The sequence below is a fragment of the Lynx rufus genome, unplaced genomic scaffold (genome assembly GCF_022079265.1).
Source record: "Lynx rufus isolate CCGP_SWC_20201006 ecotype Redwood Valley unplaced genomic scaffold, mLynRuf1.p SCAF_4, whole genome shotgun sequence".
Lineage (NCBI taxonomy): Eukaryota > Metazoa > Chordata > Mammalia > Carnivora > Felidae > Lynx > Lynx rufus.
The window spans coordinates 92,328,466-92,347,711 of record NW_025814856.1 but is presented as its reverse complement, the minus strand read 5'-3'; the positions used below and the strand labels follow the sequence as shown (position 1 = coordinate 92,347,711).

The window sequence follows — 19,246 nt, the reverse complement described above, 5'->3', positions numbered from 1 at the left end:
ATTGATGATTGTGGAGTCTAATAGCACCTCCCAGCAGCTAATGAGGATAAATAGAGGAGTGTTTGCCCCTCATGCAACTGGTGTCAAACCAAGACCTTGACAACTTCCGTGTGCAGCTATCACAGTGTTTGCATAGTAGTGTGTCTGCTTCATAGCAGCCTCTTGTTTTACTTACTGTGTCTAGTAGTCTTTGGGTTAAGCCAGATGCTTAGAATCGTTGTGTAAAATAAAGGTAAGTAAACTTTGCGCATGAATAGCTCATTTATAGCTTTATGTTTGAACCTCAGTGACAAATTATACACTATAATTATACACTATATTATACACTATACACCTTTAACCTTCAACATTTTTCTATTTTTTCTTTTTAATGAATCCGACTATTAAATATAAGACTTTGGGTAAGTTTTGGGTAAATAGATCTTTTGTTAGTATAATGAAATTATACACCCCACATTCCCAAAGACCATAAATACTTGATGTATGTCATATGTATTAGAAATAATTAAGTGGTAATTTATAATGTATCATTTCTTTAACATTTAGTTTCTATGCCTTTGCATATGTCAACGTGGACTATCATGAAGAACATCGTTGCTAAGAATGGGTTTGCAGGATTATTTACAGGTAAAAATACTTATTTTACCAAATTGTTGAATAAAATGATTATTTTTCAGTCTGTCCTTTTCCTAAATTAGCAGGAAATTATTGAAAATATTACACATTTATGACTTCTCCCTAAACATCTTTAAGTTAAAAAAAATCTGAATAGATTTAATAAGATGAAACTTCTGTATAAAGTAAAGCGGAATTAAAGTGAGGAGCTTGGGAGTAATTTGGCTTGTTCTTTGATACCAGTTGATGGCACAGTGTTTGATACATCACTTCATTTGATCATTATCAGAATGAAATCAAATAAATTACATTTTTTAAACATAAGGTAAAATTTGTTATGATTTTTTTCTATTCTCTCTTCAGGCCTCATTCCCCGTTTAATTAAAATTGCTCCTGCTTGTGCCATTATGATCAGTACCTATGAATCTGGGAAGGCTTTTTTCCAGATGCAAAATGCCAGAAGACAACAATACCAGTGATGCTGTTTCAACTTGAAGCAACAACCAAAGCCAAATAATAAGTTGGAGATTCTTAGGCAAGAACTCTCACCATTATCTCAAAATGATTTATTTTCTGTTTTATAACGTAAATGAGTAGTAGTTTCTGCGTTGCCTCTAAATCATAATCCTAAGTTAAAAATAAATTCTGTTACCCTAATTTTTGAGATACCGAAAAAGATATTCCAGAAATCACATCCATTAAATGTCCCTGTAAAGAAAAGAAAAATTATTCCTAAGTACTGAAAGCAATAATCTAAGAGTTTGATAATTGAGAATGTGTAGGATATATCAGAACATTTTGAATTGTGTTCTTAATGATGTGGAGAGTCTAGAAGAAAAATGCCCAAGTCTTTTATACATACCTAAATCATGCATGTAGATATTTAAGTATTTCAGCAAAGTATATAATAGATGGCAGTCTTTAAGTAACATTATTTGCATTTAGCAAATAATACCTATTACTTTCTTTAATTCAAATGCATTAGATTTTTTTTTTTTTTTTTTTTTTTACTTCCTGTTGCTGTTTTAAGGCTTCACCAGTGTTAGGATTTCTTCACTCAAAGGTATGGCTATTTTATCTTTATGAATCAAAATATAACTGTTTATGTGATATAGGTGATATTTTTGATGATTAAAGACTATTATTCACTGCTTCTGCAAAAGAGGAGTCGTCTTTCTGATGGTGTTAAATGTTTGGCACAGTGGCTCTTGGCTGAGCAGAAAACCACATTACATTTACATTAGTAAAATTTATGTTTCAGCCTAGGAAGGCCCCTGGTTTCAGCCATCTTGTAATTCAGATATCACTGTTTGTGGAGTTCTCTAGGTCACTTGTACTGGCTTCTTCTAACACAATAGAGATTACTAATATAGTATAAGACACAAAATACTTCCAAAATGTCCCTCGATTTTACACATCTTCATGTTAGTATGCTAGATCAAGAGACTAAAGAGGCAGCAGTTTCCTTGAAGAAATAGCTTTCAGTCACTGTAGGCTAACGCCTCAGTAATGTTGCTTATGACTGCAGGAATGAGACAGGGAAGGGTTATGAAGACAGGACAAAAGTGATACCCTTTTTTTGTTTTTGTTTCATTTTCCCAGGATCTGTATCCTATAAGAAAAAGCACTTTATTGCAGTCTACATGTATGCTAGGAAATGTGAAGTATTTTTTGTTCTAAAATAGTGTCATCTGTCAGGTGACAGACCTCTAGTGTTTGTAGAGGAACTAATGTACTTTGTATTATAGAAAAGAGTTTATCTATTTCACCAGAACAGATCGTGTGTGTATGTAGTCTTTTGTGTTTGCTTTATCCTCTATTGATTTACGTTAAAATTGCAATATCTATAAAATCATAAATATTTATGACTTTGACATTTTCATTAAAATATTTTGATTTCTTAAAAGTATGACTGTGCTTCAAGCTATTTTCATACAAAATCATTATTTTAATGCTATACTTTATATAAGAAAGTTTTGAACACTGATGTTTAACAGTATTAAATTTATTTTATTTTTTTAACAGTATTAAATTTACCTTGGTTCTGTTATGCTTCTTTTTGGTAACTGATCAGTAGAAAACAAAAATTTTAATTTGTAACTTTTAAGAAGCAGTCTGATATTTCACCTTAATAGTAATACCAACAGGGATACTGCCACCACCCCCAGTACTATATGACTGCATATATGGAAAATTCTTATCATTCAGGATTAAAATAAATAAATCTCCTTAGAAGCTTTTCTAATACATACTACATGCAGCGTATCTAGATAAAAAGAAGAGTGAAATGAAGCTTTTTCTGTACTTAGGTGGTAGAGGTAGAGAAGCATTAATGTTTTATTTAAATAAATAGCAGCTAAAAAGTGCTTGGCTAGAAATTATATTCTATGTAATGTTTCTGAAAGCAGTTTCCTTCTATTTATGTTGTTTTCTAACACATACATTTGATTTATGTGTAAGTTTTTTAATAAATCCATGTATTACATACTTGCTACCTTCCATATAATACACATTTGACTTTTTAAAAAAGCAGAGATGAAATTAAAATAAATTTTTCTTTTATTTCTAAGAAAACTATTCACTATACATATTTAACCACATGACTTTTTTATGCATTTTTTGATATTTTTTATTTTTTTCAATATATGAAATTTATTGTCAAATTGGTTTCCATACAACACCCAGTGCTCATCCCAAAAGGTGCCCTCCTCAATACCTATCACCCACCCTCCCGTCCCTCCCCGCCATCAACCCTCAGTTTGTTCTCAGTTTTTAAGAGTCTCTTATGCTTTGGCTCTCTCCCACTCTTTTTTTTTCCTTCCCCTCCCCCATGGGTTTCTGTTAAGTTTCTCAGGATCCACATAAGAGTGAAAACATATGGTATCACATATGACTTTTTAAAATTCTTCCCTCTTTCTGGAGTACAAGTTCCAAGGATGTAGGAAAGTTTTGAATTTTTTGAATCAGTTTTGAATTTTTTCTCCAAAGTGAACTTTTTAAATAAATTTTAACATTCAACATTTACTCAGATCTTTTATGTGGTAGGCAGTATAAAGAGCACTTGAGATAAGAAAATACTTCAGATACTGTCACCGGCTACAAGGAGACGGCAGAGCTGTTTGACAGGTTTGCAAAGGAAGACATGGAACAGCTGAGGGATTGTCCACTCAGCCTGGGAGCAGAGAGGCAGGGTGTCAGGGACATACTTCTATGATTAGGACAGGTGATCCAGTTAAACATACCTGGAATTGGGAGGCGTTGAGCCCCAAATGTGGAAAAACAAGAAGACAACGGGAAACCAAAGAAGCATGTTTTGGCATAGCTCTAGTAATTATGGAGTTGAGTTGGTTGGTTGGTTTTCCAAGACCAGCTTTTTTTTTTTTTTAACTGAAAAGAAGATAGGGTAGCATAGTTTAGCACAACACAGCAAAGCAAACACTAGAATGTGTCACATGTAGTAAGGCTGTCTTATGTAGTGAAACTTTGGTTTTATTTGGGTTTTAGAGAAATAATGGGGACTTATAATAAGAACTAGTTTGGACTAAAATACACTTTTGAAAGAGACCATAAGGTCATTGATACAATTTTATATCCCCTCATCAGTTAAAAAGAACAAAATCTAAAGTGAAATAGGGGCTGCTGTGCTTACAGAAGATTAAAAGATATTTAAGAGCCCTGATGTTCAAAGAAGTCCTGTGACATTTCAGAAGTGATTCAGTGTATTTATCAAAACTGGAGATTTAACTAGGAACTTCTTTTACAGAGAATTTCCTTAAGTTGTAAATTTGAGACACATTTTTAACCAATTGAAAACAATTATGTAAATCTAATAAAGATGACTTAAATAAAAATTTAGTTTACATAATATCTTTTAATGCTGACATCCTCTTGATGCTATCATAGGTTCTGAGAAGATGGTGATGTTTCCATTTTATAGGTGAGAAAACAAATATGGCTGATGTATAATTATATTAGCAACTGCCCAAATCACTATGGTATTGTACCACTTCAATAGATATTGTGTATTCTGAACCATATCATGTTATTTTTTTTAATAAAAGGTATTTAATTTTATATGAGTTAAAATAAAGATTTCTCTAAAACTTTTGTCCTATTAGTATTTTAGGTGTTGAATATACATTTACCATATTTGCTAAAACACAAGGCTCAGTGTACAACTTGAATCAAGTAACTTCAAGGAAAAAATATAACCACTAATGCATAGTACAAAACGTTTAATATACATGCAACAAGTATAGTACATCAAGGCAACAAAATACACATGGAAATATCAGCATATAATTCAGCATTCTATTTTGGATAGGGTGTGTAAACAATAAACACTACCACCTAAAATTAAAGATTGAGACATACATTGTTTCCTCATGCAGACATTACATATATAACAAGTGTGAAATGAACTGTACAGAAACCTGAATTCACATCAGCAGATGAATTCTGTACCAAGAGCTCCAAGAAAGGAGGAAAAGTCATGATCCTCAGATGTCATGTTTAAATCTGCATTTAGCAGCATGTGAAGATGCACAGGTTACTGAATGCATTAGACAAATCTGGAAAATTATCAATTATGGAATCTTGAATTTCCTTTCTGTATTATAAAAATGTATGGAAAAAATTTAACAATGATTGTTTTAAATCACTGAGGAATAATAAATGTCAGTTCAGAGTGGACTGTGAATGATAAAACATTTTTACACATTCTGATCGTTTTTTAGGAAAGCAGCAATAGTGCTTAAGAAGCCAACTTCAAATTTTTCAAGTTCCCCAACTTAGCCATTTCTTACTCTCTTCTCCCAGTGTTGCCACTGTCCTCATTTTCTATCTTCCTTCCAGCCCCATGCTCATTAAAAATTGCTTTGGATACCTCACTCATAATAAGGTATACATAATTAAGAGCAGGTAAAAGGTACCAATTTTCAAGAATATTTGCATTTTTACAAGTACTAAAGCCTTAAGCTAAAGGAATAAAGCTCTGAATATGTTCTGGTACATCTAGGATAACTTATTTTAACAGCTTCCAGGCCTCCTCTGTCCCTGAAATAACATTGCTTAAAGTGTCTTACATAGAAGACTAGCCTTCTTATTATTTATCTTAAATTCCAAATTATGAGAATAAAGCTCTAAGTATTGCAGAGAACCACCACACTCCTACACATTTCTAATGCAAAGAAAGATGTAGTAAGTTCAGCGCTCTTCTTGCCTCCTCTGAATAAAAGAAATCGCTGTAGGAGGAACATTCTTCCTGTTATGTCCAAGCTCCTAAGTTTGAATGTAATGTTTTCTTAATAAACAAAAATAGCATACAAAGTCCCCATTAAGTATTGTGTCCTCTTCATGTAAACAATATAGAAAACTTCTTTGGCACAACTGATCGTGTTTTCCTCATATTACTTACTATAGAAAATATACTTCATACATTTTTTTTTCTTTCAGTATGGTGGGATTTTTATGGATGAAATATATAGTTGCAAAAACTGCAAAAAGTTGATAGCACATAACTTTTCAAAAAAGAAAACTAACTTTAGAAGTGTAGGGATTTTTAACGTTAACATGGCATGGTTCATTGTTGCACACAAGGGACAACAAAACAACCCTATTATGTCAGATTATTTAGTGTGGTGATTACTAATCCTTACTTTAAAGATCTCAAATCCTTAAATCAACCTGGAGTTTTTTTCAAGTATTGTACATTTTTAAATGTTTTCTAACTATTGAGGAATACTTGATATTTTTATGTAACCTCTTAAGAAAATCTTGGGGAAAATAAAGATAAGAAATGTATCCACTTTACCGAAACGCTGTAAAATACTTCCCATATGACCCTCATAAATTTAGTGATGGCCTAAAGGCACATTCCTACAAAATTTATAAAATGTTAATGGAATTTTGATACCAAAACTGAATAAGCCACTATGAAACCAGCCGAGAATTTCCTCCTATTAAAAACAAGGCATTTAAACATCAGAATATAGGAAGAAATTAATGAAAAAATGAAATTAACATGTCATTTTTAGAAAATCATTGAATAAGAGAGTAAAAGAAAAAACTTACATGTCTCTAGAATAAAACCTTCAACTCAGCCTGGCAATGATGATGCATTTAAATACATGAAAATCAGCTAAATAATAAATATACATCACCGTTTACAATGGGTTATTAATTTAAAGGATATTTGAAAGTTTTTTAAGCCTATTCATATTTAAACTTCCTCAGTGACAAATGTAAGAATCTTAAAATGAAAATGGCAGGATCATTTTTTTTCACTCAGAAGGGCACATGGAATAGACTGAATTCTCTAAAAGAAGCAATAGGATTCCATACATGTGCCAGAACAATATAAAATTCCAAAGGTTTTCCCCAGCAGTCAAACTTATGTAAATAGAACATTTGCAACATAAAAACTTCTGGCTTTTACATAAAATTTTTCAGGATGGAGTTAGGCCTGGACTTGTCATCTCTGTTGTGGGACTTGCAAGGTAGTCATTAGATTTGAGACTTGTTAGTGATTTGTAACTTGCCACTGATGTTAGAGACCCACAGAGACCGAGTAATGAGGGAGTATCTTCTTTACCTGAAAGTTAAGATAAAATTACAAATATTTAATTGCCATTGAAGGGTGGTACCAAAAGATCTTACAAAGCTTAAAACTTACATACTTCACAAAATAATGCAAACAGAGATATCTAATTATGTATTTCTATAGTTTCAGTGTCACCCTTAAAAAAACATTACCAGAGAATTATTTGTGCTCCTCATAAAAGTTCTAGAAATGGAAGTCTGAGATGCCTTGTTTTGAGATGAAAATCAAAAGTTTACCTTTTTTCCAGAATATGTTCATGTTCAGTCGGTAAAGGATAATAAACTAAAGTAACAGTATCAGTGCCCAGGCCACAGAAATACAAGGAAATCCCCATGCAGGTAAAGTACTGCTGTAGAAGCAAAACTGGTACAGTTCAGTAGGAGGGCTCAACTGGGACAGCCTTAACTCACTTAGTGAATATAAACATTTTTCAGCATCTGCCTTGCATCAGGAACTTTAGTATGTGCTAGACTTCAGTAGGCGTATGAAGGAAGACTGGTAGATCTTTTGCACAGCTGGGGAATACAAGTGCTTCCCAGAGCAGAGTTTCAAGTACCAGCTAGAAGTAGCTGGTTTGAGACTGAAAGGCTAAGCTTTGAAAATCAGGTCTCCCAAGTAGATAAAAAGCTTACGTCTTACTTACACAGTTATACAAGTATAAACCAAACCAGACAGCAGGTGTTTCTGAATACTATATACTGTTTCAAACGACCCCTGTGAAGTGTTCCCACAGGGTTCTGTACTCTAACCCACCTAGTTGTACTATATGGTACAATATGTGGGGCCTATGTACATAGTACTATATACTATGATACGTATGATAATTGTGGGGCTCTTTTTCTAAACTGTACACTGAGAAAGGACATGGAATTTGTTGTTTATTATTATAGTCCCAGTGCCTAGCACACTGGAGACGGTCATTAAATAATTATATAATTAACGAATCATGACTGTAGGAACTGTACTGGGACGCAAGAGCATTCCTAGTCCCTTTTGGCTGTATGGCCTTAGGAAAGGCATCTTCTCGGAGCCTATGTGCTTAATAAAATGAGAACAGATACTAAATATGACTAGTTACGTTAACTGCATAGTTTTGCTGACAAGTAAAATACAGGAAAATATAAAAGCGTTAGAAAAAGTTATGAAAAAGACTGTTAAATTCAAATTTAAAATGTTTATGGCGTTATTTCACGACCAAAAGATTTAGGTGTTTCAAGCACCCTTTTCACGTTTAAGCTTAGAGACCCATTTCGGGTCAACATTCTGGAGTTCCTGTTAAATGCTCCTGGGACTCAACTGCTTTGGATAGTCTCTCTAAATTTCTATTTTAACTGTACAACTCAGTGGCATTAATTTTATCTATAGTATTGTGCAACCATCACCACTATTTCCAAAATATTCATCACTCCAAACAGAAATTCTCTACCCATTTAAGCAGTAACTATCCATTCTCCCCTTACCCCCAATCTCTGGAAACTCTACTCTACTTTCTGTCAATGAATTTGCCTACCATACGTCATTCCTACCAGTAGGATCATACAATATTTGCCTTTTGTGTCTGGCTTTATTTCACTTACCATGTCTCCTAAGGTTCATCCATGTCGTATGTATCAGAACCCCATTCCTTTTTTATGGCTGCATAATATCCCTTTGTATGTATACACTACTTTTTGTTTACCCATTCATCTGTATAGACACTTGGGTTGTGTCTACCTTTTGATTATTGTAAAGAGTGCAGCTGCAAACACTGGCACACAAGAATCTGTTTGAGTAATGTCTGCAATTCTGTGCAAGTCTATACTTAGGTAACTTTTTTTTTTAATACAATCATACAGTAATGCAAAAGACTAAACCACCTATATGTCTAACATAGTTACACAATGAGGTACTATACAGCTGTAAAAGAATCAGAAAGATCTCTATGTACTGCTAGGTAGTGATTTCACTGTCAAGTGAAAAAAGCAAACTGCAGAATAGCGTATAGCATGTTACCTTGTATCTAGAAGAGGGGCATGTAAATTATTTGAACTTACTTGTATTTTAAAAAGATAATTCAAAAATAAAAATAGTTAACTATGAAAGCAGAAGTGAACAGAACTGAAATGAACTTTCAGCACAGTAACTGGACTCTAGCATATATTCTCAAGATAAAATAATTACAAAGAAATCTTACCACATTTTAGTAATAATATAGATACTGTTATTTTGAAATTAATATATAGTAGGATAAAGCAAATAAGTAATTATGTTCATATAAATTAGGAACCAATATATTCACCATAACATGTCAAAATATAAAATCAAGTGCACAGAAACCCTGAATCTTAAATTTAAATTGTAAAATAAATTTAAAGTATATTTTTCTTTAAAAAAAATTTCCTAACTCTTCCACAGGCTAGGAACAATGACTATTCTAGTAGCAACAGGGACCCCTAAAGCTAAATTATGGCCTCTAACATTTCCCAGTATAAGGAAGTAAGTCTTCTTAAAGAAATAGCTGATTCTGGGTGTGGGCATGAAATGTAAACGTCTTTTTTTACCACAAAGTGAGGAAGCTATGATAGACTGGGGGAGTGTCGAAAGGACATAGGAGCCATCTTTAAGGTCACTGTTCAAAAAGGACAGTGACCTGATGAGATGCATTGACAAAGATGTATCATTTATGTTGTTAATGCACATATGTTTAATCTGAATTTGATAATAATGAACATCAGACAAATTAAATCGTGGGACATTTAACAAAACAGCTGACTTGGGCTCTTCAATATACAAACGTGTGTGACAGAAAAAGCCAAGTTGGTGGGTGCTCTGCTAGATGAAAGGACACCAAAGAGAATGAAAAGTAAATAATATGTGATCTTTGATCGGATTCTGGACATACCAAAAAAAAATAAAGGCTTTTAAATGATATTACTGGACATGCTGAGACAAGAATATTAACAAACTATCAGGTAATAGTGTATTGATGTTAAAGTACCTAAGGATCATAATGGTATGTCTTTGTAAGAAGACATCCTTATCCCTAAGAGATATATGCTGACATACTTACAGATGAAGTTTATGATACCTGCAATTCACTTTCAGATGGTTGAGCAAAACAGAAAAGGCAGATATAGGAGTAAATGAAGGGAGTATGTGCCCACAAAAACAAGAGCAACATAATACAAGTGTGGCAAAATGGTTACATTGGTCAATCATGGTAAAGCATACAGGGGTGTTCATTCTTCTGTTCTTTCAACTTTTCTGTAGATTTGAAATTATAAAAAAAAAAAAAGTTGGAGTGGGGGAAGAAAACAAAGGTACACAAAGTCCTCAGTTGTGCCCCAACAAACAAATCATACAGCAGAGCTGAGTGGGGCATATCCAGGAGAGCACAGTGGGGGGTGGGGAGCCACCTATGAAAGCCAGCCTTTGCAGACACACGGCCAGCCTCTGAAAATACTGATGCTGGGGAACATGCAGGGCAGTCTGTTACCCTCAAGAAAGCCAAGAGACTTCACTGTAAGCCTTCATTTAAAAATAAAAGTAGAAAAAAAATGCACAAGATTCCAAAAATGGTTATGTTGTGACTGCAGCCATGCAACTATAAAAGGAAATAAAATATAAAAAGGAAATGAGCAAAAAAGGGCACCTGGATGGCTCAGTCAGTTAAGCATCTGACTCTTGATTTCGGCTCAGGTCATGATCATGGGATTCATGAGTTCAAGCCCTCCACACTGACAATGCAGAGTCTGCTTGGGATTCTCTCTCCCCTCCTCTCTCTCTGCCCCTCCCCCCACTGTGTGTGTGTGTGTGTGTGTGTGTGTGTGCGCGCGCGCGCGTGTGTGTCTGTGTGTGTGCGTGCACATGCATGCGCTCTAACTTTAAAAAAAGGAAATAAGCAAAAGGAAGCGTTAAGATACAGAATTATAACTGATTATTCCAAAATATTCTTGAATACTGTGATGTCAACAGTAACTTATGCATACACATATATGTATAAAATTACTATATGAATTAAAAAATAAGTACGTTAAACTCTGTGTTGATATTTTAACAATTTTTTGATATGGGAGGAAATAACTAGTCAAGGTTAACAAAACTTTCTAGCTCAGACAAATGGAAAAGTAGTAGTTCCTAGCAGAAACAAGTTAGTCATAAGAAGCAGCAAATAGATTTTCATTTTATAGCAAGAAAGATCCGTTTTGTTTTAAACTTACAGATAAAGAGTCTGGACTCTACAAGTCTTCAGATGGTACTGCTACAAATATTACTAAGTTAGAAGTCATTCAGCACAATGCCAGATATTGTGATAAAAATAAAAGGAACCACTTCTTGCCTATAGGGAGCTTAATGCAAGGTAGAAACAGACACACAGAAAATAATAAAATGCAGGAAGTACAGTGAGAAACATAAGGTAAAGGTGAGATCACCAACTCTATAAGGAAGTCTGAGTGGGGACGGAGGGGCCAATGGGGAAATGAAGAGGCAGTAAACTATATCCTAATTTTAAGGAATGCCTACACAGATTCCTTAGCCACTATCATAAACCCATAAACATAGGGAAAATGTTATGTTAACCTGTTATATAAGGAACATGTTACTTTTTTGTGATCAAAGGTCAAGAAAAGGGGTGGTCAGAATTTTGTGCAATAAAATTTCAAACTGGAACCACTGCGTGTAGTAGTTGGAGCTGGCAAAGAGGGAGTTGTGACACAGTTGTTTTTGCATGCACATGGATGAACGGTGGCCATGGGTGCTCATATCAATCTCTAACAGACTTACTTTTATGAAGGCCAAAAAAGCCTTCAAAAACTTACAATTTCCCTTTCAAATTAGTAGTTGTTTGTTCATAGAAGAGTATGAAAACAGACAGTAGGATGTAAATTTCCTATTACTGAAGCAAATCTTCATTAAAGAATTACTACAATTCACACTTTCTGGTAAAACAACACATAGCACTTGGGACAAACCCTGCAAGTAGATGAAGCTTGGTGACCTACACAGAAGGATTGCTTATCACATGCCAAGTGTATAAATGAAGGCAGAAGAAACTCCTCAGACTAGATAAAAGAAATTTTAAAGCAACAAGCAATTGGTGTGACTGATTCATGCACCATGAAGGATTTCTGTTAAGATGTCAAACATCAATTTGCCATGGAATTCCTGTGGCCTTTGAAGGGAAGCTATTTAACTTGCAGAAGTGTTTGATTTAATTGAGGAAGAAAAAGAAACTCTCAGGCGGATAGCAAAGTGTACACATAAAAATGTACAGGATACTTAGTACCTTGAGAGAAAATCCCTGTATCAGTGGAGGATTGTTTTGGGAAATGGTTCACTGTTGACACAGAAAATGCTACTGTAAGCAAAGACAGCCACTGACAATTTTGATTAAATGATTCAGAAGAGACTGACTCTGAATACAAAGAAGTTCTTTACAACTGAATTCACTTTTATTTTCCTTTTTACAGCTACAGAGGAGGTCCAGTAATTTTTTAAATCTATGCTTAAAGTCTAATACAAGAAGCAATGAATAATCAGAAAATAAAATTGAGAAAGCAATTCCATTTACAATAGAATCTACAAGAATAAAATAGGAATAAATTCAAATGAAGTGCAAGAGTTGTACACTGACAACTACATACTACTGTTGAGAAAAATCAAGATTGAAATAAGTGGGGAAACATTCCATTTTTCCATGGATTCGAAGACAATATTGTTAAAATGGCACTATCTCCCAATTTTATCTACATATTGTGTAATCCCCATCAAAATTCTAACTGCCTTTTTTTCTAGAAATAACAAGCTGATTCTAAAATTCCTATGGAAATTTAGTGGAGTCCAAATAGCCAAAACAATCTTGAAAAAGAATAAACTCCTGATTTCAAAACATAGATAGTATAAACATAAAGACAGTGTGGTACTATAGTATGAATATGCACTGGTACAGGCATACAGACCAACAGAACAGAACTGAGAATCCAGAAATAAGCCCATACATGTATGGGTAATGCATTTCAATAAAGAGTCCTAGGACCATTCAGTTGGGGGAAAGAATAGTCTTTTCAACAAATGATCCAGAGGCAAATGAATATCCACATGCAAAAGAATCAAGCTGGACAATCAGCCCACACCATATACAAAAACTTACATCAAGTAAGATCTAAAACTATAACACTCTTAAAAAGAAACACACGAGTAAATCTACATGACTTTGGATTAGGCAATGGTTTCTTAGATGTGACACCAAAAGCAAAAGCAACCACAAGAAAAATCAGTTAAATGGGACTTTGTCAAAACTAAAGATTTTGTGAGTCAACACTAGCAGGAAAGTAGAAAGACATCCCTCAGAATGGAAAAAAATATTTGTAAATCCTACATCTGACAAGGGCCTACTATTCAAAATATACACTGCAAGTAAAAAAAAAAAAAGGCAATGCAATTTTTAAATTGTCAGAGGAGTTGAATAGGCATTTATCTGAAGATGATATACAAATGGCCAATAAGCACATGAAAAGACGCTCAATGTTATTACTCATTAGGGCAATGCAGATCAAAACCATGAAACTCCATTTGATACCCACTAAGATGCTATAATTATAAAGACTGTCAATAACAAATCTTGGTGAGGGTGTGGAGAAAATGAAACACATACATTGCTGGGGGGATTATGAAATGATACAATTGCTGTGAAAAAGTTTAGCAGCTCATCAAATGGTTACACATATGTTCTAACCAATTCCGTTCCTAGTTATATACCCAAGAGAAGTAAAATACGCGTTCACACAAAAACTTGTATGTGAATGTTCATAGCAGCATTATTCATAACTGCCCCAAAGTGGAAACTATCCAAATGCCCAAATGATGAGTGGATAAACAAACTGTGGTATAACCATACAATGGAATATTACTTGTGCACTGAAGGGAATGAAGCACTGAGACTTGGTACAACATGGACGAACTGTGAAAACACAATGCTAAGTAGGAGAACCTACACAAGAAAGGCTACATATTATATGATTTTATTATATTAAATGTCCAGAGTAGACAAATCCAAAGAGACAGTAAGTACATTAGTAGTTACTCAGAGACTGGGGGAGGGAGGAATTGGGACCAACTACTAACAGGTGCAGTGCTTCTTCATTGGTTGATGGCAATGCTCTGGGATTAGTGGTGATGGTTGCACAACACAGTGAATACACTAATCAACTCTACACTTTACAATGGTGAATTTTATGTTAAGTAAATTACAATAGTTTTTGAAAGCCTAAAGGATCTTTTAAAATAAATGTAAAAAAATGCTAAGAGATATGTAAACAATGTTATGATTTAATTGTTGGCTCTTTTCTTTTGGGGGAGCCACCTAAAATAATGGTGTATTTTAAAACCCAAGTCATCTTAGATTTGCTGAAATATGGGACGCCTGGATGGCTCAGCTGGTTGAGCATCTGACTTCAGCTAAGGTCATGACCTTACAGTTCATGAGTTCAAGCCCCACACTGCGCTGTCTGCTCTCAGCGCAGAGCCCGCTTTGTACCTCTGTCCCTCGCTCTGCCCTTCTCTCTCTCTCTCTCTCTCTCTCTCTCAAAAATAAAAAGATTTGCTGAGATATAGGTAGCTAACTAGTAATACTGTAATAGGAATTGTCACATAAGAAGGATTAATAAAACCTTTTTTTTTAATTTTTTAACGTTTTTTATTTATTTTTGAGACAGAGAGAGACAGAGCATGAACGGGGGAGGGGCAGAGAGAGAGGGAGACACAGAATCGGAAACAGGCTCCAGGCTCTGAGCCATCAGCCCAGAGCCCGACGCGGGGCTCGAACTCACGGACCGCGAGATCATGACCTGAGCCGAAGTCGGACGCTTAACCGACTGAGCCACCCAGGCGCCCCAATAAAACCTTCTTGAAAAAAATGACAACTTCTCACCCTTTTCCTTCAACAATTATGGTGCCATTTTAACTTCTGAGATATTCTTTTAGTTAACAATCAGTGGGAATGTAGAATTGCTTTTTTTTTATACCTTTCTACTGTACTATTCATTAAAATACATCCTTGAGGAATGTAAACACATAAAAGGTTATTCTATGTAAAGGCATAAAAGGCCTGGATCAAATTTTAGAATACAAGCATAAATTTCTATTTTTTTCAAGTCATAAGTAACAAATCTCTATTTCTTAAGATTGTTCATATGGAGTTAATAAAAATATTTGTAACTAAAAATGCATAAATATATAAACTAACAATGATTTATAGTTCCACCACCAAAATTAATTACTTTTAAATCTTGACATATTTGGCTTCCACTGTTTGTTTTTAGATGGAAAAAACAATCTACTATGTTTATAAAAGTGACATACATTCATTGTAAAAATTTAATCAACAGAGTAAAGCACACAAGAAATTTTAAATTACCATTCAGCTTACATTCTGACAGAAAAATATTATAAAATTCAGATGATATACTTCTCATAAAGTTTTCATTTTATTTTTAACTGAAATTCAATATAAGAAAAGGCCAGTAAAAGAAATGCTAAACTTCTAATAAAAATTTTTTTTGAGATTTAATTTGTAAAAGATTACTCTATATTTACAGAGCATAAAAAACATTCATACTTTTGCCCACCACATCTTGGTGTTAACTGCAAGCATCAATTTTATAATTATCTATTGAACTCTCAAAACTCAACAGGAAAAAAAAAAAAAACAAAAAATAATCCAAGTAAAGAACAGGTAAAATAAGCGAAGAGGTAGTTCCCTGGAATATACAGATGGCAAATGAGCACGCGAAAAGATAATGAACACCATCTGCCACCAGGGAAATGCAAATTAAGACACAATGAGATATGACTGCATATCAATCACAATGGCTAAAATAAAAAATAGTGACACCACCCCTTGTTGGCATGGAGGTAGAGACGCTCAATTGCTCATCCAATGCTGGTGGGAATGCAGAAGGGTACACTGAAAAAGTCTGGTGGTTTCTTATCAAGTTAGACATGCAACTGCCATACAACCCAGCAACTGTATTCCTAGGTATATATTCCAGAGAGATGAAGGCTTAGTTCACACAAAAACCTGCAAACAAACCTTCATAGCAGCTTAGCCCATTCAGGCTGCTAGAACAGAGATACCATAAACTGAGTGGCAGCTCAAACAAAAGAAATTTATTTTCTGGTTTTGATTTCTCATAATTTTGGAGGCTGGGAAATCCAAGATCAAGTTACCTGCACATTCCATGCCTAGTGATGGCCTATATCTGGTTCACAGCCCAGCCATCTTCTCACTGTGTCCCAACATGACTGAAGAGCAAAGGAGCTCTCTGGGGTCTCTTTAAGAACACTAATCCTGTTCCTGATGGCCCTACCCTCGTGACCTAATCACCTCCCAAAGCCCACATTCTGATATCATCACACCAGAAATTATGAGTCTGGCAGACACAAACATTCAGACTATAGTAGCAGCTTTACTGCCCCCAAATGCAAACAACTCAAATGTCCTTCAATGAGGGGTTTTTAAACAAAGGTGATAAAATATACATACCACAGAATATATTTTAGCAATAAAAAGGAATAAATCATCGATACACAGAACAATTTGGATAGATCTCAGGGGAGCTATGCTCAGTGAAAATAAAAATGCCAATCCCAACAGTCTATATACTGTCTGATTTACAAGTTCCCTTCATAACTTCATGACAAAATTATAGTAATGAAGAACAGACTGGTGTTGGCCATGGGTTAGGGAAGGGGCAGAGATAGGGCAAGGCTGGGAAGGAGGTGGGTATGATTACTGAAGGGCAGTACAAGGGACCCTGGTGATGATGTAACTATTCTGTATCTTGACTCTAGCGATGTATACACACACCTGTACATGGGATAAAACTGCACAAAACTAAAAACACACAGTGATGAATACATGTAAGTCTGAATGAAATCACTGGATCATACCATCAGTTTCATGGATGTGATGCTGTACTATAGTTTTGTAAGATGCCACCACGGAGGCAAACTGGGTGAAGGGTACACGGACCTTAAGTGCATTTGAATCCACACTCACCTCAAAAATAGAAAGTTAAATCTTAAAAAGGATAGCTAGAGAAATTCCTTAAAATATGATAAGCAGTGAGGGAGTAGTGCAGAATGTTAAGGAATGCTAAATGAGCAGAATAATCTTGTGCATTTATATTTTTGTACTGCTTAAGTATTTCTTCAGGGTAAATACCCAGATGTGTGACTGCTGGCTTAGAAAGTAAAAGCATGTAACTTTACATTAACTTGGGGAAGACTTAAAGTATTTTTTTCCATTTCCTTGTGTCTACTTTTATGTCCCTTCAGGATGGTTTATAGCTCTCCTCTTCCTAGGAATAAATTTAACACTAAATGTGCAAACTCTAAATATTTTATCTTTTCTGTTGCTATTTAAAATGTCACCCCCCCACACACACTAACAGAGTCTCTTACTGATTATTGTTTGTACATGTAAAAGCTAATGATTTCTGTATAATTTTATATTTTGCTACTTCATATAACTACTTTTATTGTCTAAGTATTATTTCTCTTGTTTTCCAGGTTCATGTCATCATCTGCAAAAATCCAACTCTCCGGTCTCTAGAAGTTTCTTCTTTAAATATGCTAGCTACTACCTCTAGTATAACATTAAACAGTGGTAGAATCAATGTGGTATCTTAGTATTTCCTCATTAAGTAAGATGCCCACTTTGGGACAGAGACATTCATACATACTCATGGAAAAGAACTATTATTTAGTTCTTTTTTCTTAAATGTGTCACACAATGTTGAATTCTGTTCAGGGCTTTTTTGTCATCTGTGGGGACAACCTTTTCTATCTTAGACCTATTATTATGGTATTATATTAATAGATTTCATAATATTGAATTAAACTTACATTCATGGGTTAAATGTGCATGGTCATTGTATACCATTTCTTTTTGTGTGGCTAAGATTCTGTTAACTACTATATTATTTAGAACCTTTATATCAATATAAGTGATACTGGGCTATAATTTTTTATTTTTTAATTTTTCATACTGTATCAGATTATATTTATCCCCTACACTTTTATTTGTTCTTTCTGCCTTTGTTATTAAATTAGCTAGGTCTCTAATTTAATTTTAAAAGAAAAATGATTTGTTCATTAATTAGATCTGTTTTTTCTATTCTTTATCTCAATTTGTGGTTTTATCTTTATTATTTTCTTCATTGGCTTTTTTATTTACTTTGTTTTTCTTGCCATATTGGTCTGGGAAACTTGATTCATTTATTTTCTTTCTTCTTAATGAAAAGGTATATATAGAAAAATTATACACTTTCCTCTGATTGGCTTAAATAAATCTCACAAAGTGCTATGATGAGTTTTTATTGTCATTTTTTAGAAATGGGTAATTTCAGCTTTTCTTACTTGCTGTTTCTTTTTCTACAGGATAACAAGTCTTACTTTCTGTTTTAACTTCATATTATTTGGAATGGTTTGTAGTTTTGTTCTAGTTGTTACCTTTATCCTTTATACAACTAGAGAAGTGTAATGCTAATCTCATCCTCTTCCCCTTATGAATTACTCGATCTTTTTGCCTAGAAGCCCTAAGTATGTTTTTTTCTTTTTTTTTTTTTTTTATTTTTAATGCCTAATTGTTTTAATACCATATGTCTTGGAGGTGATTAATACTGGTTAATTTTATCAGGCACTTTGTCAGCCCTGTCAATTTGTAGATTTTAGTCTTTTATTTTCAGGTATTTTTCTCGGATTAGAGATTCAGTATTAGTTCTGCTGCACTGTTTTATCTTCCTCAGTGACTTCACTGATAGATCTTCTTTGCTTGACTTCCAATTCAAACACTTCCTGACTCATTTTACTTCTTTCTTCATTGCATTTTCATTCTCTTGGTTCCTTTCCTGCTTTTCTTCAGTGTTCTTTATTAAGTTCTCTTTCAAATCTATTCTTTAGACAGCTTATTCTTTAATATTTACTTCTGATATAATTTTGCCTTTTTCTACATCTCTTTCTAGAGTGTAATCAACTACCAATTCATTT

General features: G+C 34.1%; 2 protein-coding genes across 4 annotated transcripts in view; one reads left to right on the top strand and one right to left on the bottom strand.

The window, feature by feature from the left end:
* The window catches only part of SLC25A40 (solute carrier family 25 member 40), a 69,753-nt gene extending 51,436 nt beyond the window's left edge, over nucleotides 1–18,317 (top strand). The window contains exons 11-13 of one of the 2 annotated variants that reach the window (XR_006965132.1): nucleotides 547–627; nucleotides 979–1,678; nucleotides 17,768–18,317. Coding sequence is in view for 1 of the 2 variants with exons in the window: in XM_047095835.1 (XP_046951791.1) it covers nucleotides 547–627; nucleotides 979–1,094 (197 nt within the window). In the remaining variant the exon portion in view is untranslated. Of the gene's footprint in view, nucleotides 1–546; nucleotides 628–978; nucleotides 2,525–17,767 lie in introns of those variants that run through there. The other variant, XM_047095835.1, reaches the window with a different exon arrangement.
* RUNDC3B (RUN domain containing 3B) overlaps nucleotides 6,870–19,246 on the bottom strand; it is a 151,371-nt gene continuing 138,994 nt past the window's right edge. For both annotated transcript variants that reach the window (XM_047095834.1, XM_047095833.1), the window contains one exon: nucleotides 6,870–7,207. In XM_047095834.1, coding sequence (XP_046951790.1) covers nucleotides 7,062–7,207 — 146 coding nt within the window. In that variant the 3' untranslated portion in view covers nucleotides 6,870–7,061. The remainder of the gene's footprint in view (nucleotides 7,208–19,246) is intronic.